The sequence below is a fragment of the Bufo gargarizans genome, chromosome 5 (genome assembly GCF_014858855.1).
Source record: "Bufo gargarizans isolate SCDJY-AF-19 chromosome 5, ASM1485885v1, whole genome shotgun sequence".
Classification (NCBI taxonomy): domain Eukaryota; kingdom Metazoa; phylum Chordata; class Amphibia; order Anura; family Bufonidae; genus Bufo; species Bufo gargarizans.
Window position 1 is genome coordinate 471,357,159 of NC_058084.1, and position 24,747 is coordinate 471,381,905.

The following is a 24,747-nucleotide window of genomic DNA, read 5'->3' on the forward strand; positions in this document are numbered from 1 at the left end:
AAGGACTGTCTTATCTCCGCTTCTTCCAAGAGAGACGAATTGAGCCTCCAGTAGCCCCTTCCCATTCGGGGGGTCTCTGCAACATTCAGAGAAAACAAAATCATACAGTGGTCGGAGAACTCCACCTCCACAGCGGACACGGCTGAAGAGACGGCTTCCTCCTTTAAATAAAACCTGTCTATTCTAGACCTACAACTAGCCCTATGATAGGTGAACCCCGGGTGGCCTGGGGTGTGCCGGATGTGGACATCCACCAGACGAGCCTCACTAGCTATTTTATTAAGCGCAATGCTGTCGTAAGTCAGCTTGTCCCTGGAACCTCCCCTATCCTGGGGCCTCGTGACAGTATTGAAGTCCCCTCCAAAGACCACCTGCCGACTTGTAAAAAGATAGGGCTTGATCCTCATGAAGAGACACTTACGGTCCCACTTGGACTGGGGACCATAGATGTTAATTAGACGAAGTTCTTGTCCCCTCATGAGGACATCCAGGATCAGGCACCTCCCCATTTCTAATTCAATAACCCGTCGGCATTCTACCGGTGCAGTAAAAAGGACTGCCACCCCGCTATACGGCTCGGCCGCAAGAGACCAGTAGGAGGATCCGCGTCGCCACTCCCTTTTAGCTTTAAATACAGATGCCAAATCTGGCAGCCTGGTCTCCTGCAAAAACAAAATGTCAGCTTCAACCCGGCTGAAAAAATCAAAGGCCGCAAATCTAGCCGTATCTGACTTAATGCTGGCGACATTAATGGACGCCAGCGTCAACGGAGTGAGTGCCGCCATCATGGGTGATTGAATTAGATGGCTTTCTTTTCCCACTGCCCCCACCAACTTTTTCATCAGATGATGGCTTACCCCTCTTCAAACAAACAGATGTGTCCATTTCACCTCTGCCCTTGTGCTCTGACTCCAAGCCAGCCCCCACCCCTGAGGACATGTTTTCCCCAGTAGAAGGAGGCTCGGCGTCCCCCGCAGGCCCAGGTGTCACCGCGACTCCCGAAACCTCCCCACCGGCTCCCTCCCCTGAGGAGGGGGAGGTGTCACCAATGGCTTGGAACCGGTTTGAGAGACTAATCAGAGGGGGGTTGGTTGTACCTTCCTTTGGCATCTGGCGGGTGGGAGAAGATCTTAAATCTCCCTTTTTCCCTGTACGTTTATTACCCTGCTTTTGCCATCCCCCACTTCCCCCGTCATGGGGGGATAATGAGGAGATGGCACCTTCCTCTTCCTGGATCCTCCTAATTTCCTCATCCAGCTCACTGTCCCTTTGGGCCTCAGCAGTAGCAGCAGTCTCAGGGGTGAGATCAGGGGTCATCCCAGCTTCCCCAGTTGCCTGAGGTTCCCGGGATTCACCCATCTCCCTCTCCCTTCGGCGATTTTCCTGACGCCTCAGTTGGGCAGGCGTCTTTTGCTTACTTTTCTTCCCTGGCCCCTCTGTTCCTTCACTTCTGCCAGCCCCTGCCCCAGTAGAATTGGCCTCACGGCTTCCTCCCGCCGGGGCATTGACCGCATTGGCAAAGGAATGAGGGCAGCGACTGAATGGGTGACCTAAGTCACCACACAGGTGACACCTAATCTCTGCACATGATGCAGCGAGGTGGCCAATCTCCCCACACAGCGCGCACTTCTGTACAGTGCAGTTAGCACTGAAGTGTGTGGGGCTGCCGCATCTGTGACAGAGCTTCGGCTGACCCTGGTAGAAAATCTGGATGCGATCCCTTCCAAGGAAGGTGGCAGATGGTATGTGAGTAACTGTGTTTCCTAAAAGCCTAAGTTTTACCATGAACGTCCAGGCCCCAGACCAGATGCCATGTTCATCCCTGTTCTTCTTGGGAACCTCCACCACCTCCCCATATCGGCCGAGCCACGTCATGATGTCAATACACGAGAGTGACTCGTTACGGGTTAGAACGGTCACCCTCTTCACATTGTTCTGACGAGACACTGCCTGGACGGCAAAATCTCGCCAGCTGGGCTCGTCCTTTGCCATCTCATAGTTCGACCAGAAGAGCTCAAGTCCCTCCGGCCGAACAAAGCTGACATCGAACTCAGGGGTCCCATAGGGATGTATCAAGGCGTAGATGTCTGTCGCCTTGAAGCCCATCTTTAGAAGGAGCTCAACAACTTCTGATCTTGAAGGACATGTATCACTGCCCCTCCACCTCAGACGGACCACATTCCTACGGAGAGCACCCTGCCCAGCTGTCGGGAGGGACCACGTGGTCTCCCCGCTCCTTTGCTCTCGGAAGGCTGAGAGGCCATGCCTATCTATCCAAAAGGATAGATCAACCTCCCTCCCCTCTACATTGATTGTGCTCTCCCCTCTCTTTAGAGCCTCCAGAAGACGCCGCTGCAAAACGCCGTCCCCAGAGCCAGAGGACAAGGAGGGTCCCCTACTCACCCCGGCCGTGACAGTAGCAAAACTGCGCACAGGGGCTGCCACAGCCGGGGGGGCAACCGGACCAGGTTCCACACCCTCCCCGCTTACCAAAGACCCTCCACCACCCACTTCCATATCTTCCATCCCCAAACCAGCCTTACTTACAACAGATTCTGCGACCTCCCTTCCTTCCCTCCTAACACCATTCACTCCACCATCCAAACCCCCAGACATATTTTTATTAAAAATAATTTTCTGCCCCCCACCTGCTCCCTCACTCATACTGGCTGAACCGGTGTGTTTTGGTGTAATTATTGGTACCTCAGCATCACTGGGCCCTGGGGTCGGAGCTGCCCCCAAAAGACAGACCACAGCCCCAACCCCACTTTTATCATTGCCCTCCGCTTCCTCAGTACTACCATTTACAACTTTTGGACGCCGCTGATCCATTACCGGGCGCCGCTGATCCAAACGCTGCTGATCTGTTCTTTCATGGCGCCGCTCATCTGGACCAGCAGCGCCAATACAAAACAAAGGCTTTGGCCTCAGTTCTTGACCTTCATTGGGAGGCGTAACCGTCATAGCTCCGACAGCTCCTTCATGCCTCTGCTGGCCCGAGGGAACAGCGTCATCAGCGGTTGGAGCCATCGGAGCTCCTGCAGCCATCTGTGGCGTGGAGCCACCCCCTCCTCCCATCAGGGAGCAAACTCCAGCGCCAGAGATTTTTCTCTCATCCTCCGCAGTAACCTTCCTGTCCGGCTTTTCAGCCGGTGTCGCACCAGCTCCATCCCCGTTACTGCAAACAGAGACGGAGCTCACCACCATATCGGATACCTCGCTCTCCCCTCTCTCCTGCACCGAGTCCACTGCAGGACACGGGCTGGGCTGAGAAGAGGGGCTAATACAGTGAGCCGGCCCTGCGGTCGACCCGGGGGTCCCAGGGAGGGGGGTGTATACATATCTTACCTGCTCCTGGAGCTTGGTCTTCTTAGCCTTTTTCTTTCCTTCCCCAGGCGTCTCCGGTGGCAACTCATCACCAAAGCATAAGTCCTGGAAACGCACTGGGGACTCCAGGAGCTGGATCTCCTCCACTAGGGCCCCTCCCGGGCCGCAGGTCTCATACTCATCCCCCGAGCCGCAGCTGGGTGACCTTGCTATTTGGCGTGCAGGGGGCCCACTGTACGGAATCTGCTCCTGCAGGCTGCCAGGTGGATCTTGCTGGTCATCATCATCATCATCCTCCTCCTGCACGACTGGTTCCTTCTCCACCTGGCTGTCAGGCTGCTGCCCCATCTGCCCCTTCTCCTCCGCCATCTTCCGAAAACGTTCCTCGTTTAGGAGTTTTTCCTTAAACGGGCCGCTTTTATCTCGGAGTACAGTCCGCCTTTGCTCAATCTCGCCAATGTCAGCTTGTAGCTGCTTTATTTGGCTCTCCAGCCCCTGCTTCTTCCTCTTTGGGGCCACTCCAACACAAGACCTCAAGCCGCGCAGCTCCTCCCGGAGCCTCCTCAGGGTCTTAGTCGCGTCTTCGTACTCACGGAGGTGGCTCATGACCCGGGATCCGTAGGTGGAAATGGACTCCCGGGCCCTCAGTACGCCCCAGCCTTCCTCCTCAAGATCTGCTTCACCTCCGTGAACACTCGGCTTTTGCTGGGCCCCGGAAGGGCCACTCTCACCCATGCTGGCATTCGGGTCCTCCTTAGCGGATCCAGCCTTGCGGCTCTTCCTACTACCCTCAGACTCAGGGGAGACAGAAGCCACATTACTGCGACTCCTGCCAGATCTTCTTACCCCTGAGTCCTCCATGCAGGCCAAACGCTGGCTTCTCCTGTCCCCTGAAGGCCTGCCGCTGGGAACAGGAGCCTGGGGCTTGCTTCCCTCGCTCATGCCTGAGAACCCACTCTCCCCCTGGGGAGGAGAGAGCCGGCCTCAGGTGGATAGATTTTCCTCCAAACGCTCAGGAGCAGCAGCAGCAGCAGCTACACACAGCCACAGGCGACCACACCCACAGGTAATCGCAGCTCAGGAACAGCTGGTCCAGAGCTGCACTCACTATTCTGCTGGTGCAGTCACTGTGTATATACATTACTTATCCTGTACTGATCCTGAGTTACATCCTGTATTATACTCCAGAGCTGCACTCACTATTCTGCTGGTGCAGTCACTGTGTACATACATTACTTATCCTGTACTGATCCTGAGTTACAGCCTGTATTATACTCCAGAGCTGCACTCACTATTCTGCTGGAGCAGTCACTATGTACATACATTACTTATCCTGTACTGATCCTGAGTTACATCCTGTATTATACTCCAGAGCTGCACTCACTATTCTGCTGGAGCAGTCACTGTGTACATACATTACTTATCCTGTACTGATCCTCAGTTACATCCTGTATTATACTCCAGAGCTGCACTCACTATTCTGCTGGTGGAGCCACTGTGTACATATATTACATTTCTTAGTTTTGTTGATAATGAAAGCTTTAGTGCTGTGTTGAACCCAGCTTATCGGCTGTGACCCGTTGACATGTACCGGAGTATGTTTTGTGTACTATTTTTTGGTTAAAAAAAATCAAGATCTTGTGATAAATCAGTACATGAAATTTGCATCAAGGGTGCTAGGACATCATAAAGAGAAGTGAACTTACACAGGATTAGCCAGCAGGAGGCAGTGATCCGATGCACGGGTTGCGCTCCAGCAACGTGGTGAATCCACAAAAAGTTGTCCGTCACTCAGAAATCAAATGGTCAATTTTTTATATTCCAAAAATATTAAAATTCACGTTGGTTACTTTAAGGGGGAGAATCAAGCAGTTTAAACTGCTGTAGCTCCTGTGCTCTGTATTTCATGTGTTGATCGACACGCGTTGACAGCTACCAGAGTGAATTTTAATAATTTGGAATAAAGAAGTGATTGTGTGATATCCGAGTGATGGACAACTTTTGGTGGATGTTCTACGTTGCCAGGACATCAAGCAGCACCGCGGCCAATCAGCTTTTTTATTTTATACAATAATAGTTCCATACAAAATAAAACATCAGTCATTATTTCCATTTTCTTAAACCTTACCCGCCTAATTCCCTCTCGAACTCCCACCCCATTGTGATGCGTCTCCCATCCCCCCCCTGTCAAAAAACCCCCAAAAAACGCAACTGGAATAGTGAGGAGTTTGAGGCAGAAAAAATTAAAAAAGTCCATTCTCCCCATACCTTGAACCATTTAGCCTCAGAATTTCTTTGTTTATATGAAATATTTTCATACCTTTTTAATCTTGTTAACGAGCTTTAGCCATGTATTTATACTTGGAGTATTAGATGAGAACCAAGCCCGTGCAATCAAGAGCCTTGCCAAAAACATTATTTTAACCAAAAGAATCCTTTTGTATTTATGGCACCCAACCTTGGAAAGATCACTCAAAATCCAAGACTCCACCGTAAATTTTTGGGTAGTATAATTATGTTTTGCCTCCCAGTATTCTTTTAGTTCTGTACAAGTCCAAAACATATATAAATGATCGGCCTCAGGTGAATCACACCGTGGACACCCCGTTTGTTAAGCCATAAAGGTGAAATATAAATTCAGTGTAAAATATTAAATTAAACTAATATGTGATTAAAGTTATGATAAACTAATCCCACATTCACCAATATATTATCCCAATCATCCAATTGAATCATTGGGCAATCCCTTCTCCAGGCCTTTTGCCCAGGGGAATATATGTTAATAAATCGTGCTTTAAGTAAGTTTTTATAACATTGAGAAATCTTAACCCTCCGTGCTAGCTGTCTATATCAAAAAGAGATTTTTCTTTTATACTAGAAAGTGCCAAATGTAACAGAAAATACGAAACCAAGATAAATTACATATATTTTCTCTTTGTGCTAACTCCAAAAAACCAAAAATGTGGCCATTCCCAACCACCTGTGCAAGATAACAGATATTATTCTTTTGCCAATACTGATCCCCAGCCAAATTATCTAAGGCCTGTAGATGACAGTTATACCAAAGGGGCGTACAGCAAAGGGATCTCTTTATTCCTAACCAATCTCTAATAGTACTCCAGGACTTAATAAGTAGCTTCACAGTAACTCTATAGTCCTGTTGGTGATTGGTTAATTGACCAGATTCCAATAAAGTAAAGATATTATCATGTGAAGAAGTCTTCACTAAGGTTCTGCAAAGTGTGTTTTTCTCCCATTCATAATACAGCCATAGCTGTAATGCTATAAAATAGCCCTTAAAACAGGGAAGATTTAATCCTCCCTGTTCCATTGGCTTATAAAAATACTCCAATTTAGACCTTACTCGCTTCCTTCCCCAAAGTAGATCATTGATGATTCTCTCAATCAGTTTAAAAAACGAATCTATAATCCATACTGGGGAGTTCCTGAGAATATACAATAATTGGGGCAATATCACCATCTTCACCAGAGATATTCTATAAGCTCTAGATAGCGGAAGTCGGAGCCATATCTTTATTTTAGATCTCAATTTAGTTATCAATGGGATCAAGTTAAGCTGTAGGAAGTCTTCAATCTTAGAAGAAATAGTGATACCCAGGTATACAAATGAATCAGAGATTTTCAAATTACTAGAAAACTCCTCAGAGAAAAGTTCTAGTCTATCTAAAAGCATAAGAACGGTCTTAGACCAATTAATATAAAGATCTAAAACGTCACCAAAGGAGCTAACAACTTGAATAATGCTCAGGAGTTGTCATGGAACCATGAACCAGACGTACAACAAGAGATAAGTGGAAATAAGAAGGCTTTATTGAAAATCAAGCTGTAGCAAAAGTCCAAACGGATGGCTAAACCGAAGCAGGGTCTTGCGTAGACAGAGGTCAGGAACCAGCAGGGTAGTCAGACGAAGCCTGGATCAGGAACCAGCAGGGTAGTCAGACGAAGCCAGGATCAGGAACCAACGGGGTAGTCAGACGAGGCCAGGATCAGGAACCAGAAGCAGCAGCAGTCTTAGAAGCATGTGAACACAGGAGGACCAACCAGGAACTGAAGCCACAGACCTTCTATATATATGAGCTAGGCATCCAGCTCCTCCCAGTGGGAAGGAGAAGCCGCAGGGTGGGAGGCTACAAGAAACCCAGAAACCAAGATGGCCGCCAGCACATGTCAAACGAAGGAGAACAGTAAGAAGGTAAGACCATGACAGTACCTCCCCCTCAAGGGCCCCTCCTCCGCGGAGTAAGGAACGGTTTCTGAGGGAAGCGTGCGTGGAAGGCTCGGAGCAAAGCAGGAGCATGGACATCTGCGGAGGGAACCCAGGAACGCTCCTCTGGACCATAACCACGCCAATGGACCAAAAACTGCAACCGACCGCGGACCAGGCGTGAGTCCAGGATATTGCTCACCTCATATTCCTCACGATTGCCCACTTGGACCGGACGGGGCCGAGGAACCGAGGAAGTGAAACGATTACACACCAATGGCTTCAACAGGGAGACATAAAACACGTTGGAGATCCGCATGCCAGGAGGAAGCGCAAGGGCATAGGCTACCGGGTTTACCCTGCGAAGCACTCGGAAGGGACCAACAAAGCGAGGCGCCAGCTTGGGAGTGGGCACTCGAAGGTTGAGGTTGCGGGTGGACAACCATACACGGTCTCCGACCTGGTAGGAAGGAGCGGGCGCTCGTCTGCGATCAGCCTGGAGTCTCTGGCGCTGCGCAGAGACCTCTGGATCTGTACCCAAGAAGCACGTAGGACGGAAAGGTGATCCTCCACAGCCGGAGTATCCTGGGGAGAGAATACCTCCGGTAACACGGCAGGTTGGAACCCATAATTGGCCATGAAGGGAGACGTCCCAGAGGAAGAGTTCACCGCCGTGTTCCTGGCAAACTCAGCCCAAGGCAGGAGGTCAACCCAATTGTCTTGGTGATCGGAGACATAGCAACGAAGGAATTGCTCCAAGGCCTGATTGGATCGTTCTGCGGCCCCATTGGACTGAGGGTGGTAGGCCGAGGAGAAAGAGAGATGAATCCCCAACTGGGAGCAAAAGGCGCGCCAGAACCTGGACACAAACTGACTCCCCCGATCCGACACAATCTCCTTGGGCAAACCGTGCAACCGGAAGACCTCCCTGGCGAAAATCGTGGCCAACTCTTGTGCAGAGGGTAACTTCTTGAGAGGAACACAGTGGCACATTTTGGAAAACCGATCCACAATCATGAGAATGACCGTATGGCCTCGGGATGCAGGGAGGTCCACAATGAAATCCATCCCCAGGTGTGACCATGGGCGCTCCCCGGTGGCTATGGGTTGCAAAAGGCCCAACGGAAGGTGCCGAGGGGACTTACTCTGGGCACAAACGGAGCATGCCGCTACATATGCGGCGATGTCGGAACGTAGAGAAGGCCACCAGAACAGACGTGAAACAGCCCAGGACAGCTGATTCTTTCCAGGATGCCCCGCGGCCATGGAGTTATGGTAGGTTCGCAACAACCGAGTGCGCAACTCCTCAGGCACAAAACACCTGCCGTTGGGTCTCCCAGAGGGAGCACCAGATTGAGCCGCCAAAATCTGCTCACCCAGGGGAGAGGTCAGGCTGGTGCGAATGGCGGCCAGTATCTGATTCGGAGGTATGACCGAAGTCGGAATCGACTCCTCCCCGGACAGCTCGGAGTACTGCCGTGATAAGGCATCCGCTCTGATGTTCTTGGAACCGGGTAGGTAGGAGACCACGTAATTAAAACGTGACAAGAACAGAGCCCATCTGGCCTGACGTGGTGACAATCTCTTGGCCTCAGAAAGGTAGGTCAGATTCTTGTGGTCCGTCGGGATGAGAACCGGAACCACCGATCCCTCGAGCAAGTGCCTCCATTCTTTAAGGGCCTGCACGATGGCCAATAACTCCCTGTCACCAATCTGATAGTTGCACTCCGCGGAAGACAGTTTCCGGGAGTAAAACCCACAAGGAAGCAGAGGACCCTCGGGTGTTCTACGCTGAGACAGAAGGGCGCCTACTCCCGTCTCAGACGCGTCCACCTCGAGGACAAAGGGCAACCCAGGGTTGGGATGCGACAGAATCGGAGCCGACACAAAGGCGGACTTTAGAGCCTCAAAAGCTCGGATGGCCTCGAGCGGCGAGACCTGGAAATTACTGCCCTTCCTGGTCAGATCCGTGAGAGGCTTGGCTAGCATAGAAAAGTCCCTGATGAACTTCCGATAATAATTGGCGAAGCCCAAAAAGCGCTGCAGGGCACGGAGACCACTGGGCTGGGGCCACTGTAAGACAGCCGAAACCTTCTCAGGATCCATGGAGAACCCCTCAGCGGAAATGATGTAACCTAAGAAGGTTACCTGGGATCGGTGAAATTCGCATTTCTCAAGCTTACCGAACAGCCTGTTCTCTCGTAACCGTTGCAACACTCGTCTGACATCCATAATGTGGGCCTCCATGGATTCAGAATATACCAAGATGTCATCCAAATAGACCACCACACACTGCTGCAACAGGTCACGGAAAACATCGTTGATGAATTCCTGGAAGACTGCGGGCGCATTGCACAACCCAAAGGGCATAACCAAGGATTCATAATGACCGGTCCTGGTGTTAAACGCGGTCTTCCACTCATCGCCCGCCTTGATCCTTACCAGGTTATATGCCGCCCTCAGGTCGAGTTTGGTAAAGACCGTGGCCCCTTTGAGGCTATCGAACAGCTCGGAAATCAAGGGTATCGGGTAAGCGTTCTTGATCGTGATGCGATTGAGACCCCTGTAATCGATGCAAGGCCTCAACTCACCGCCCTTCTTTTTCACAAAGAAAAATCCAGCCCCTGCCGGGGACAAGGATTTGCGAATGTGTCCGCGTGAAAGCGCCTCCCTCACGTACTCCTCCATGGCCTCATTCTCCGCTACCGACAGTGGATAGACTTTGCCACGAGGAGGAACGGCACCAGATTGTAACTCTATGGCACAATCGTATGGGCGGTGCGGAGGTAGGGCAACCGCGCGCACCTTATCGAATACATCCCGGTACTCTTCGTATTCAGGAGGCAACACAGAGTCCGAGGAAGTACACAGCAACTTGACAGGCCCATGGATGCAACTAGCCCCACACTGCGGTGACCACGAGAGGATCTCGGCCGATCTCCAATCGAAAGTCGGATTATGCTTCTGGAGCCAGGGGTACCCCAAGACCACCGAGTAGTGTGGAGACGAAATCACCTGGAGACAGACCGACTCTCTGTGAACGGCACCAATGGCTATCCCCACTGGAAGAGTCTCATTAATCACGTGTGGCGGCAGAAGGGGTCTGCCGTCTATCGCCTCAAGAGCCAGTGGGGAACCTTGAGGCTGCAGAGGAATGGAATTGGCGGCAGCGAACACACTATCAATGAACAAACCACCAGCACCAGAGTCCACCAACGCCTGGGTCGTCACCGAGCCCCCGACCCAGGAGAGGACAACAGTGATCAGTGGTTTGTCAACACGGGAAACCGGGGACGAGGAGACTCCACCCAAGATCTGCCCCCGACAGGATCTCAGGTGCGAGCGTTTCCCGGACGGTTCGGACATGCCAACCGAAAATGCCCACCGAGACCACAGTACATGCATCGGCCCTCGCGTCTCCGGAGTACCCTCTCCCCCTCGGACAGGCGAGCAAACCCCAGCTGCATGGGTTCACCCCCAGACAAGTCATCCCCAGGAGGCGTGGGAGGAGAGGGAGGCACGGGTGGGACAGCAAACGTAGGCGCCAATCTGTTAGAAGACCTCCGCAGGCTCTCCTTAAAGGAAGGTCTCTCCCTGAGTCTGGTGTCAATCAAAATCAGGAAAGAAATAAGAGACTCGAGCTCCACTGGTAGGTCCTTAGCTGCAACCTCATCCTTCAAGGCATCCAAGAGACCATGAGAGAAAGCAGCGACCAGAGCCTCATTATTCCAGCCCACCTCTGCTGCCAGGGTACGAAACTCAATGGCGTATTCAGCTACGGATCGTTAACCCTGTCTGATGGACATAAGGCGCTTCGCAGCAGAGGCAGCACGAGCCGGCACATCGAATACCTTCCGAAGAGAAGCAACAAAACCGGAAAACTCGGCAACCACCGGATTGTTGTTCTCCCATAAAGGGCTGGCCCAGGCCAAGGCCTTGTCCGAGAGCAGCGAGATCAAGAAGCCCACCTTTGATCTCTCAGTGGGAAAGGCATGTGGCAGCAACTCGAAATAAATGCCCACCTGGTTAAGGAAACCTCGGCACTGAGTTGGCTCTCCCCCAAAGCGCTGTGGAAGGGGGGCAGAACCGGTCATACCCCGAGACACCGCAGGCGCAGCAACAGGTGTCGGGGTAGACTCTGGCGCAACAACCGGAGCGGCAGTAGGAGCGGGCCCAGGAGCGACAACCGACCCATCGGCAACGGAAGCGAAATGAGCCGTGCGTTCAAGCAGGGTTTGCACAGCGAACCGACCCAACAGGTGATCCTGCTGATCAAGTCTGGCAACCAGCGTAGGTAGCGAGGATGGCCCTGTACCGTCAGAATTCATGGCTTGGTCCTAATGTCATGGAACCATGAACCAGACGTACAACAAGAGATAAGTGGAAATAAGAAGGCTTTATTGAAAATCAAGCTGTAGCAAAAGTCCAAACGGATGGCTAAACCGAAGCAGGGTCTTGCGTAGACAGAGGTCAGGAACCAGGAGGGTAGTCAGACGAAGCCTGGATCAGAAACCAGCAGGGTAGTCAGACGAAGCCAGGATCAGGAACCAACGGGGTAGTCAGACGAGGCCAGGATCAGGAACCAGAAGCAGCAGCAGTCTTAGAAGCATGTGAACACAGGAGGACCAACCAGGAACTGAAGCCACAGACCTTCTATATATATGAGCTAGGCATCCAGCTCCTCCCAGTGGGAAGGAGAAGCCGCAGGGTGGGAGGCTACAAGAAACCCAGAAACCAAGATGGCCGCCAGCACATGTCAAACGAAGGAGAACAGTAAGAAGGTAAGACCATGACAGGAGTGTAGTATTAGTATGTTGTATATAAAATAAAACATCATCGGCATATAAGGAAATACAATCTTCTGTTCCCGATATACCAAACCCTTCAATCCTGGGATCCTGCCTGACCCTAAAAGCAAAGGGCTCAATATAAATATTAAATAATAGTAGAGAAAGTGGACATCCTTGACGAGTACCTCTCCCCAAGGAAATACACCTTGTAAACATCTTATTAATATTTAACCTCACCTTAGGGGATTTGTATAAAAGCTTGATCATATTTATGAACTTAATCCCAAATCCCATCTTCTTTAACACCCTCCAGAGGATTCTCCATTCCACCCTGTCAAAGGCCTTAGAGGCATCCAAAGACAGGAGATCCCCGGGAGGACTGAATATTAGCAAAAAGGCGGTGCAAATTATAAGGGGTACCCTTGTTAGGAATAAACCTGTTTTGGTCAGGATGTATAATAGATGAAATAACTTTAGACAACCTAGTAGTAAGAATTCTTGAGAGGAGCTTCACATCAGTGTTTAGTAAAGAAATCGGACTATATGATCCCATGTCTAAGGGATCTTTGCCTTGTTTCAATATTAGTGCTATTACAGCTTCAGTCATTGATTCCGGGAGACTACTGTCCTCTATTGCCTCAATGAATTCCTTCAGAAAACTGGGGAGATCAGCCTCCCTATATTTACGATAAAACTCATATGGGAGTCCATCAGATCTTGGTGAAGAGTTTTCCACACAAGCTTTTAAAGCGGCCTCTAATTCTTGCAAGGAGAGGCTTGCATCAAGGAATTCTCTTTGGATATCTGTAAGAACTGGAAGAGAGACAAAATCCAAATATGAATCAATCGCTTCATCTGAAACACCATTTTCTGATTTATACAGTTCCAGAAAATATTTCACGAATGCCTCTTTAATGCATTCCTGATCTTAAATAATTGTACCTTGAGAAGAGCATATCAATCTCTTTTTTTGGATCCTGATTGGAGATCACCCTAGCCAGCATTTTCCCTGGACGGCCTGATTCAGAAAAATATTTTTGTCCCTTAAAAAAAAGCCTTTGCTGTGCCGTATCCATAGGGAAGTCAGAAAAGGCCTGACTTGTCGACTGCATAACCTCCCTGGTTTGTTCTATGTTCTTACTGGAAAACTCATCCATACTGGTAACCACTTGTAACGGACCAGCGGGTGTGAACCCACTATTGCCACTGACTGGCTACTCACTAGAGGGGCGCAACTAAGCAACACCTGGTATTCACTAGTGCCTCTGGTGGTGAGGATAGACTTGAACTATGGTAGTTTCCAGGGGCGACTCCAAGAGTAACACCAAATTAGTGGCAGCTAGTTTGGAATAACCGAAGATACCAGCAATGGTACCACAAGTGCAAGCAAAGACATCAGGAACAGAAACAGAATCAGATACAGATTCAGATTGAGTGGGCATTCCCCCTCCGGGGAACACAGGAACCCTCTTCCAAAGATAACATGGAAGCAGTGAAAAACTGCCAGACAGGACTAGGACAGAATACATAACGGACGCAGTTACGCACTGCTAGGCGATCGGACGCAGTTACGCACTTCTAGGCGATCACAGAACAGACATAGAATCATGGACAGGACAAATTAACAGGTACAGATGCAGTTGAGGACTGCTAGGCTATAAAATACAGGACAGCAGGGGCGTTGCTAGCGTCTGAAAACATCCGGGGCACAAGCCTACTGTGTTGAAATTGCACATTAAAGGCATGCTTAAAGGGGTGTTCTGGTTTACGCAGACTGCAGTCTGCAGACTGCAGTCATTATATAATACAACATTCGGTAACTTTCCAATACCTGTTATGTTTCATTTCCTCACCACTGCAGAAATCTTTGCTTGGGCCCTTGGAAGTGGACCCTGGACAACCCCACAAATCATCCCCTCCACCCCCCTTGTACATATTCCGCTGATCTGCCACTTGCGGGCTACACGGGCATGAGTTCAGTCACTTCGGTGCGCAATCCCATCCGGCGGCGCATAATCCCACAAGACCCGTGACCTCCCGCAGAGGGTCTTGTGGGATCATGCGCCGCCGGACTGGATTCCGCACCAAAGTGACTGAACTCATGCCTGCGCAGCCCGCAAGTAGCGGATCAGCGGAACAAGTACAAGAGGGGTGGGGGGTGATCTGTGGTGGGTTGCCCAGGTCCAATAAATATTAAAGGGCCCTGGAATAGCCAAATAAAAAACATAAAAAAATGCTACCAGGCCAGCATAACATTCGGGGCACTGGAAAAAACATCCGGGGCTCAAGCCTCAAATGTTTTGACCTAACGATGCCCCTGCAGGACAGGTACAAGATAATAAACAAGATACCAGAAACAGAATACAACAATGAAAATCAGGTGGAACCATACAAAGGGGCATATGGTAAGATCCCTTGGGTCAGCAGCAAGGAGCTAAACCTAGAAACAGAACAAGACAGACTGACCCCCAGCCTCCCAGCTCACAGGAAGATAAAGCGGCTTAAGGAGGCACCTGAGAAGCCCCACCCAGCCACAGAAGCACGGGCATAGAACAGGGGAATTAACCCCAACAGAACCAAACAGAAGCAGATACACAGGAACCACCCAAACAGAAGCACCAGACATTGCCCATGGCAGAAACAGTCAAAGGCGTACACACAAGATGGGCAGGGTTCACACCAGACACCGCAGCCAGCACACAGCCCCTAGCAACCAGCATACACAGGGAGAAAACAGCTCTCCATTTTTTTAACCTCACTCAAGATTTCATTGAGTGGTGAGCATTCATCTTTGGACAAAACATTTAAGTCATCTCTCTCCACCCCCACCTCCTGAACATAATGATCCAATACTTGTGTCAGACAATGAATTAATAGTGTCTCTCCCAATTTCTCGCCTTGGGTTGGTGCTCTGTCTTAGGTGACTCGCCCGGCCACTAGTGTGTGAAAAATGTATGAATAAATATTAGGCAGGCACTCTATATCTGGTTAACACGAATTATATGTATTTAATAGATATAAAATAAGTAATTTATTGGATTGTGTTTCAAAATATGTAAAAATGATTAAAAAAAAAGTTGTAAAAGCTAAAGAATTCGGAATAGGGTATGGTAGTTCAACTGGCGTTTGGTTGATGGGTCTTTTTGCTGGTAAGTACTGGATGTTCGTTTATAGATGCGATTTGATTGAATGCATTCAATCAAATCGCATTATGCATCGACAGCTATGAACAAATATCCAGTACTTACCAGAAAAAAGACACATCAACCAAACGCCAGTTGAACTACCATACCCTATTCCGAATATTTTAGCTTTCACAACTTTTTTTTATCATTTTTAACATATTTTAAAACACAATCAAAGAAATTACTTATTGTATATCTATTAAATAAATATAATTCATGTTAACCAGATATAGAGTGCCTGTCTAATATGTATTCAATGATCCAATACTACTTACTACTTCCATTCTGGATCCGCCTTTTTTTTCTACATCCAAATCGTGTGACCCTTTTTGTCCCCTCTTATAGTTACAACCTTTGGGGATTTCAATTTTTTTTTCAATTTTGGCCGAATCTGTCAGTTTGTGGCCTGTTCTGGCAGATGTATACTCAACAGAACGCCTATTTTGGTTAGGGTCCTTTTTTTATTATTCTTCTTTCTCCTTTCTCTTTCCCCTTTTCCTCCTCCTTTTATCCCCCTTCTTTTTTTTATTTTTTTTTCCTTTCCTTCCCTTCTTTTTTCTTTTCATATTATTACCACGGGGGAAAATGCCATAAGCAATCTGGTCAAAACTTTCTAGGGCAAAAAGCAAAAAAAGCAAAAAAAAAAAAGAGGCAAAAATTGTTCATCCAATATACAGCCAGTACTTGTCCAGTAATATAATCAGAGGGATAGCAAATAGAGCGGACCTTTTGGTGTGACAAGGCAAACACAAGAGGATCGAGGGGTATACACAGGAGACATACAGACCGGGGAGGACAGAGGGCAGCATCTCTTCAAACCTCGATCCCCCCTAAACCAACGGGAAACAGAGATCTTGGAAGCGGAGGATCAAGGTGCGGAGAGGTAAAAGAAAGCAGGCGGAGACGGAAGACAGGAACCATTTACAAGCGCCACATAGAAGCAAACAGTCACGGCACGGAACGGTAAAGAAGAGCAGGTGGGGACCAAAGACAGGAACCATCCACAAGTGCCAGACAGAATCAGGCAGTCACGGCACGGAAACAAGCACGGCACAGAGGAAGCCCAGAAGTGTCCAGGGCTCGGAGGCGGTGAAACCCACAGACCAGCCAGGGTAGAGAATTGTTTACACAGCGTGATGAGGTGGAGAGGGAGGAGGAGGTGCAACGTAGCGTGACTACGTCATCATGTCATCCAGACTACATCCTCCTTCACTCAGCTTCTTGAAGACATTGTGGTGTTTGTATGAGTACCACGTTCACTTCACTGCTTACCTACATGCCATCGACATTGCAACGGTGGAGCAGTGCAACTACAACTGCTCCATCCTAAGCAAGTGAATGGGAAAGAGTTTCACGAACATACCGAGACATACGGACATTTGTTGTTTGTCATTAGGCCTGAGGGAGACTTCTGTTCGTTCTTCCCTTTGGAGGAACAGGTAGACTCAGTCCTGACATTAGTTCCAGGGTCCTATAGGGTGAGATAGGATTCTAGGTATCCGGTGTATGAACTTGCCGACCTTTGGGGCCTGTTCAAACTGGTAGTCTGTGAGGACTGAAGGTATGGTTTCCTCTAGGAGGTGTCCATCTTTCTTCCTAGTTTCCAGGCCTTATTCCAGTATCCCCTTTCCCTCCTATGCTCGGTGTGGTGTTTTCCTTCCACACACGAGTGCGATAAAGAGGAGCTGTAATTACCCTGCACTGCCGCTGCAATGTCACTAGGAACACTGATATGTAATCAAAGTCCGATAGCTGTGGGTCCCACCTCTGAGACCCGCACCCATCTCCAAATTTCTATATTAAATGACAGAACTGATGGTGGACTGTGCTGCACTCCCGGTTCTTTGGGCTTGAGTGCTATATTTCCTGCTTATTCAGTGGCTTCTCAGCTGATTGTGGAGTTCTTAGTGCTTCCTATTGTCTATTGAATGTAATGTAGTGGGATCTGGATTTTTGACTTGCATTTCCTTTGAAGGGGTTCTCCCAGGACTGATGTAAAAAATGAAAATCAGACACTATATAGTACATGACAATCTCTTCTAACAAAGCTAGAACCAGCCCTGTACCTCACATGGAACCAGAGATGGATTCATTGCTTCAATTGCTCTACTAGATTTATTTCAAGCTGGCAGGGGCATATCCTTTCTGCTGCAGCTCTTTCCCTATCACAGCTCAGGCACCATGCCCTTTATGAGAAGCATGTCCTTTCTGCTGTCACCACTTCTAACAGAAGATTTGAACTGAGTGCGTGTGACTACCTCAGTGAGGTGGACAGAGAAATAAGGAAAAAAACGAACAGCAGGTGGTGCTATAGAGATACATTTTAATGAATAGCTCAGCGGCTGTACTCAATTTTTAATTACATGCTGTTACAAAAGTGTTCAGATCCAGGTGCTGGTTTGAAAAATTTAGAATATTTTTCATGGCACAATCCCATCTCGTTATCATTCGAGGGTGGTATAGTCAGCAGAGTCGTCTCATTATCATTAGAGGGAGTTAGTAGAGCCATCTTATCATTAGAGGGTGAAGTCAGAAGAGTCATCTCATCATTGAAGGGTGAGTATAGTAGATTCGTATCATTTGCATCAGAAGGGAAGGTCAGTAGAGTCATCTCATTATCATTATAGAGTGGAGGCATCTCATTATAATTAGAGAGCAGGGTCAGTAGAGTCATTCCATTATCATTAGAGGGTGAGGTCAGTATAGTCATCTCATTATCTTAAGAGGGTGGGGTCCGTAGAGTTGTCTTGTTATCATAGAAGGGTGGGAAATGTAACTACAGATGGCAGCTTTACTGTACTGCTGGTGGCCTAGATAAAGCAGTGTGCACACTGATAAGGCTCTATGCTCAGCTCCCCTGACACTCGGCAGAGGACTGTACTCCATCACTATATTTGTCTCTGGACATTTTAATGACTATTAGCTGCCATAAAACATGCACCGTTTGCTGTACTCTATAATGAAAAAAAAGAAAAAAACATTGCGTCAGCATGTAAAAATAAAAAAAAGCTTATTTTTAATAAATTAACAAAGTAACTCATCACATGACTCCATATTAACCAGTGCATTACTTCCTTTCACAGGAGGTTGGCCCGCTCCACACTCCTGCTGATCCCGCTCTTCGGAATCCATTACACTGTCTTTGCCTTTTCACCTGAGAATGTCAGTAAGAGGGAGCGGCTCGTGTTTGAGTTGGGACTGGGATCCTTCCAGGTAAATTTGAGTAAAATTTTAAAAAGTTACATAAAGTTCCTCCCTAGAAATGAGCGAATGAAATCCAAAGAAGTGGAATTCGATCCGAATTTCCAGGCCAAATTTGATTCTCAGCAAAGCCGAATTTCCTTGTGCTTCGTGGTAGCGAATCAATTTAACCTGACATAGTGTATAAAAAAAAACATACTTACCTACTCCATTTGCTCGCAACGGGCCGGCCACCACCATCTTAAATGAAGCTCTCGGCCAAAATCAGTGCGTGGTGACGTATGACATCACCCCGCTGTCCTGCGTGAATCTCGGGCCCCACAAAGATTTTTAAGCAAGTTGGCGGCGGCAGCCCCATCGCGAGCAAATGGAGGCGGCAAGTATGATTTCATTTTTTTTCTGTTAATTTCACACTGTATTATTACTTTCAGATGGCATGATCATGTATGATGGCGCCGCTTCTGGTCCCCGCACCGCCGCCGCAGCTTCTCCCTGTACACGGATAAAAACCGGGGGAGCCTCTCTAGCATCACCCGCGCGCGGGGAGAAGCAGCAGCAGTGGTGCGTGGACATCAATGGGTTGTCTATGTAATGCAGGACAGGACAGGACCTCCTGAGTGAGTGAGAGATGTTCTTTGTAACCACCTCAATCTGGCCAAGAGATGAGGATCCTAAGGAGACCCCTCTATGAACCCAGAATTACCCATTGAGCACATATAATACTGTGTGTTACCATTAGAGATGAGCGAAGTTATAAAAAATTTGAGTCGGCTGCTTTGCCGAATTTCACAAAGAAATTCCATTCTTCACGAACCGCATTCCATTGTATGTAGCTGGCGCGATGACGGGGAACGGCGATCACGCTGCCCCCCATATTAAACCCCTCAGATGCTGCGTTCATCTCTGATCGCGGGATCTAATATGAAAAGTGAGGTCTTTCAGGGGTTAATCAGGGTTAAAAATAAAATACATACTCGCCTTATCCATTTGTTTGTGGAAACGCTGTCGCAGCCATCTTGATTGAAGATGATGTCACACCTCACTATGCGCAAGATTTTTCATGATGTCTTCAATCAAGATGGATGCGAGCAAATCGATGAGGCGAGTGTTTCTTTGTTTTTTACCACCATTTCAGGAAAAATTGATTCGTTACCATGAAGCACGATGAAATTCGGCTTTGTGGCGAATCCAATTTTTCCTGAAATTCAGGTCTAAGTCAATTCATTTGACTTTGATTCGCCCAATAATAGTTACCACATTAAGAGAGCCATAAATGTTTTATATTTCACTGATGTAGCCATAGCTGGTCATGTTTTTTGGCAGGACAAATTGTTGTTTTTATTGGGACTATTTGGGGCAAACAGAACTTATTAATCAGCATTTAAGCAAAGGATTTCTGCAGTTATTATTTTTTTTTGCGTTTTTTATGCTGTTCACTATGCAGTTTAATTAACATGTTAACTTTATTATACAAATCATGTGTATGTGCATTTATTTTTTTACACTTAAAATTTTTTTTTTTATTGAAAATTTTTTTTTTACCATGTTTTCTTTAAACTTTATTAAACTCATAATTGATCATTTCATATATTTTTTTAATGCTTTACCAAAGCAAATTGTGCAGCTTTTTGGTGCAGTTTATGGAAATAATCTATCTAGGTGTAACATTAATAATGAGTGTGAGGAGCTCCGGCTGTCCCTTATCCGATGATATTGGGAGAAAAAAAAGAATCAGATGTTTTGAATTTCAGCATTAGATCATTTTGTTCTCCCATGCGATAAGCCACTGTTAGAGAAGCCTGGAGGGGACAGAGGTGTCTGGGGGGGACGGGGTCTGGAGAGGACCAAGGTTTCTGGAGGGGACAGAGGTGTCTAGGGGAGGACAGATGTGTATAGAGGGGGTAAAGGTGCTTGTAGGAGAACATAGGTGTCTGGATAGGAACAGCGGGGGTCTGGAGGGGACAGATAATGTCTGGTGGTTCGTAAAGAGGTGTCTGGAGGGAGACAGAGGAGTCTGGAGGGAGACAGAGGAGTCTGGAGGGAGACAGAGGAGTCTGGAGATGACAAAGGTTTCTGGAGGGGACACAGGTGTCTAGGGAGGACAGATGTGTCTAGGGAGGACAGATGTGTATAAAGGGGTAGAGGTGCTTGTAGGGGAACATAGGGGGTCTGGAGGGACGGATAATCCCTGGTGGTAGGTAAAGTGGTCTCTGGATGGGGCTGAGATGTCTGCAGGGAGGGATAGGCGTTTGGAGGAAGACATAGGTGTCTGGATGGAGACAGAGGAGTCTGGAGAGGACCAAGATGTCTGGAGGGAGATAGAGGTATCTGAAGTGGGACAGAGGTGTCTGGAAATGACTTTCTCCTCTCTTCCTATTGGAAACACATACATGTTCAGCCAAACCAACTGTGTAAAAGTGCTCAACTGACAGGTGTTGAAGGTGTGAACACCTTAAGAATAGATTTTACAGGGTAAATTCTAACTTAATTTTGAACAGATTTTGAACAAATATATTATTGTTTAAAAAAAAATCTTGATTTTTTTTCCCCCAGGGATTTGTTGTTGCCATTCTCTATTGCTTCTTGAATGGAGAGGTAAGATCAGATTTCTTCTCAGTATTATTTTTCTCATTTTATCTATAGACTAAAGACAAAGAAAACAAAAAAGGGGCAATTCTGGTATTAACATGACTAATTAACATAGCAAATATATACAAACCGGATTCCAAAAAAGTTCGGACACTATACAAATCGTGAATAAAAACTGAATGCAATGATGTGGAGGTGCCAACTTCTAATATTTTATTCAGAATAGAACATAAATCACGGAACAAAAGTTTAAACTGAGAAAATGTACAGTTTTAAGGGAAAAATATGTTGAATCAGAATTTCATGGTGTCAACAAATCCCCAAAAAGTTGGGACAAGGCCATTTTCACCACTGTGTGGCATCTCCCCTTCTTCTTACAACACTCAACAGACGTCTGGGGACCGAGGAGACCAGTTTCTCAAGTTTAGAAATAGGAATGCTCTCCCATTCTTGTCTAATACAGGCCTCTAACTGTTCCATCGTCTTGAGCCTTCTTTGTTGCACCTTCCTCTTTATGATGCGCCAAATGTTCTCTATAGGTGAAAGATCTAGACTGCAGACTGGCCATTTCAGTACCCGGATCCTTCTCCTACGCAGCCATGATGTTGTGATTGATGCAGAATGTGGTCTGGCATTATCTTGTTGAAAAATGCAGGGTCTTCCCTGAAAGAGATTGATGTCTGGATGGGAGCATATGTTGTTCTAGAACCTGAATATATTTTTCTGCATTGATGGTGCCTTTCCAGGCATGCAAGCTGCCCATGCCACACGCACTCATGCAACCCCATACCATCAGAGATGCAGGCTTCTGAACTGAGCATTGATAACACCTTGGGTTGTCCTTGTCCTCTTTGGTCCGGATGACATGGCGTCCCAGATTTCCAAAAAGAACTTCGAATCGTGACTCGTCTGACCACAGAACAGTCTTCCATTTTGCCACACTCCATTTTAAATGATCCCTGGCCCAGTGAACACGCCTGAGCTTGTGGATCTTGCTTAGAAATGGCTTCTTCTTTGCACTGTAGAGTTTCAGCTGGCAACGGCGGATGGCACGGTGGATTGTGTTCACTGACAATGGTTTCTGGAAGTATTCCTGAGCCCATTCTGTGATTTCCTTTACAGTAGCATTCCTGTTTGTGGTGCAGTGTCGTTTAAGGGCCCGGAGATCACGGGCATCCAGTATGGTTTTACGGCCTTGACCCCTACGCACAGAGATTGTTCCAGATTCTCTGAATCTTTGGATGATGTTATGCACAGTTGATGATGATAGATGCAAAGTCTTTGCAATTTTTCGCTGGGTAACACCTTTCTGATATTGCTCCACTATCTTTCTGCACAACATTGTGGGAATTGGTGATCCTCTACCCATCTTGGCTTCTGAGAGACACTGCCACTCTGAGAAGCTCTTTTTATACCCAATCATGTTGCCAATTGACCTAATTAGTGTTAATTGGTCTTCCAGCTCTTCGTTATGCTCAAATTTACTTTTTCCAGCCTCTTATTGCTACTTGTCCCAACTTTTTGGGGATTTGTTGACACCGTGAAAATTTTAATCAACGTAATTTTCCTTTAAAATTATACATTTACTCGGATTAAACGTTTGACCTGTCATCTACGTTCTATTACAAATAAAATATTGACATTTGCCATCTCCACATCATTGCATTCAGTTTTTATTCACGATTTGTTTAGTGTCCCAACTTTTTTGGAATCTGGTTTGTATGTATATATATATATATATATATATATATATATATATATATATACACATATACATATATATCTTTAAATACTTTGAGCATCAAATCTCAGGGAGGAGAACAGATTTAACACCTTTTTAACTTGGAGGAAGCCTTTACTAGTGCTTATTATTGCCCCACGCTGAGAGGAGCTAGATATAAGGTAATTTGTACTGGTTGGACAGATAGAAAGTTCATGGAAAAATTAAAGATACATAGATATGAGATAGATAAATATGAGATAGACACACAGACAGACAGCTATGAGATATATAATAGATAGATGTGAAAAAGATACCATAGGAATGGATAGGTATATATTAGATAGATAGATATAGAGAGATTTGCAAATTTACCATCCTGTTCCAAAACAACAAAAGTACATAAAAAAATGACCTTTTAAAGTTTCTCCCTAAAGGTGCAATCAGAAATAAAGAGAAAATGGCGGAGCTGGAAAGTCAATCGGTATTTTGCTGTGGATTTCAAACACCGTCATCCATCGCTGGCGAGCAGCGGAGTGAACGGGGGGACACAGTTGTCCATTCTGAGCAAGAGCAGCTCGCAGATCCGGATGTCCAGCATAAATGCGGAGAACCTGGCGACATGAGCTCAGAAACTGCCTAAACATTTTCTAACATTGCTATTTCTTATTTTATTTTATTTTTTATGCATTTTACTTTTTTTGTTTAGTAAATGGGGAAAGGAGGCAAGAACATATTGATGCATTGTGTCTTGTAATGAAAGGAAAGGATAGTAAAAGTTTTGGGGAGAGAGCAGGTAGAATACTATACATCATGTTCATGATTTTTTTTGGGGGGGGGTTTCCCCAGCAATATAACTTCATATACAATACAATCCTTCAGTAATAAGGTCAATCTTTTTTATTAATATTATTGTCATTTGAAAATGTTAACAAATAGAAATTAAACAAACTCAAAAATAAAATTTAAAAATAAAATCCAAAAAGTAAAGTTACAAATATAAAATTCTAAATTTAATTTGAAAAAAAAATCCAAACATAAAAATAAAATGCAATAAAAATCCCAAAATGAAATGAAAAAATAAAATACAGTTCAACATTCAAATTCAGTAATTAAAAATCCAAAATCAAAATCAAATATCAAATTGAAAATAAAATATTTAAATTTGATAATAAAAAAATCTAATTAAAAAATATAAACAAAAATAAGCTAAAAACTCAAATTAAAAGATAAAATAGAAATATAAAATTCAAAATTCAAATAAAAAAATACAATGGAATACTTTTTATTAAAATGGTGCAAACAAGTACTATAATCTTTGACAACTTTGCAGTATATTTTTTTTTATTATTTACAAAGTAGAAGTTGCAAATTACCTTTTTTGCCTTCATTTTTGCACCACTGTTTATCAATTTAAAAAAAATATGATTTTACCATATTACAAAAATGAAGGCAAGGGCAAATATGTATTTTGGTTTACAACATAAAGCTATATCAGGCAGCTTGAATTATTTTTTAGTTTTTTTTAAATCTTTTTTTTGCTTAGTAAATTGATGAAAAATGTGAATTTAATGATTTGTGCTGAATTCTGTATATAGATTGCACTTATGGTGACGGTGGAGGCAGGGTGTATCTGCACACAAAAAAATGCAGGCTCAACGCAAAGTAAGGATCATCATACAGTATTACTTTAGTAATGTTGTAGAATTT

The 24,747-nt window shown here is 46.3% G+C and overlaps 1 protein-coding gene across 1 annotated transcript in view; it reads left to right on the plus strand.

Moving 5' to 3' along the window:
• The window catches only part of ADCYAP1R1 (ADCYAP receptor type I), a 158,362-nt gene extending 134,699 nt beyond the window's left edge, over positions 1–23,663 (plus strand). The window contains exons 10-12 of the mRNA XM_044293524.1: positions 18,611–18,740; positions 21,282–21,323; positions 23,475–23,663. Of these exons, the coding sequence (XP_044149459.1) occupies positions 18,611–18,740; positions 21,282–21,323; positions 23,475–23,663 (361 nt within the window). The remainder of the gene's footprint in view (positions 1–18,610; positions 18,741–21,281; positions 21,324–23,474) is intronic.
• Positions 23,664–24,747: the final 1,084 nt, after the last annotated feature.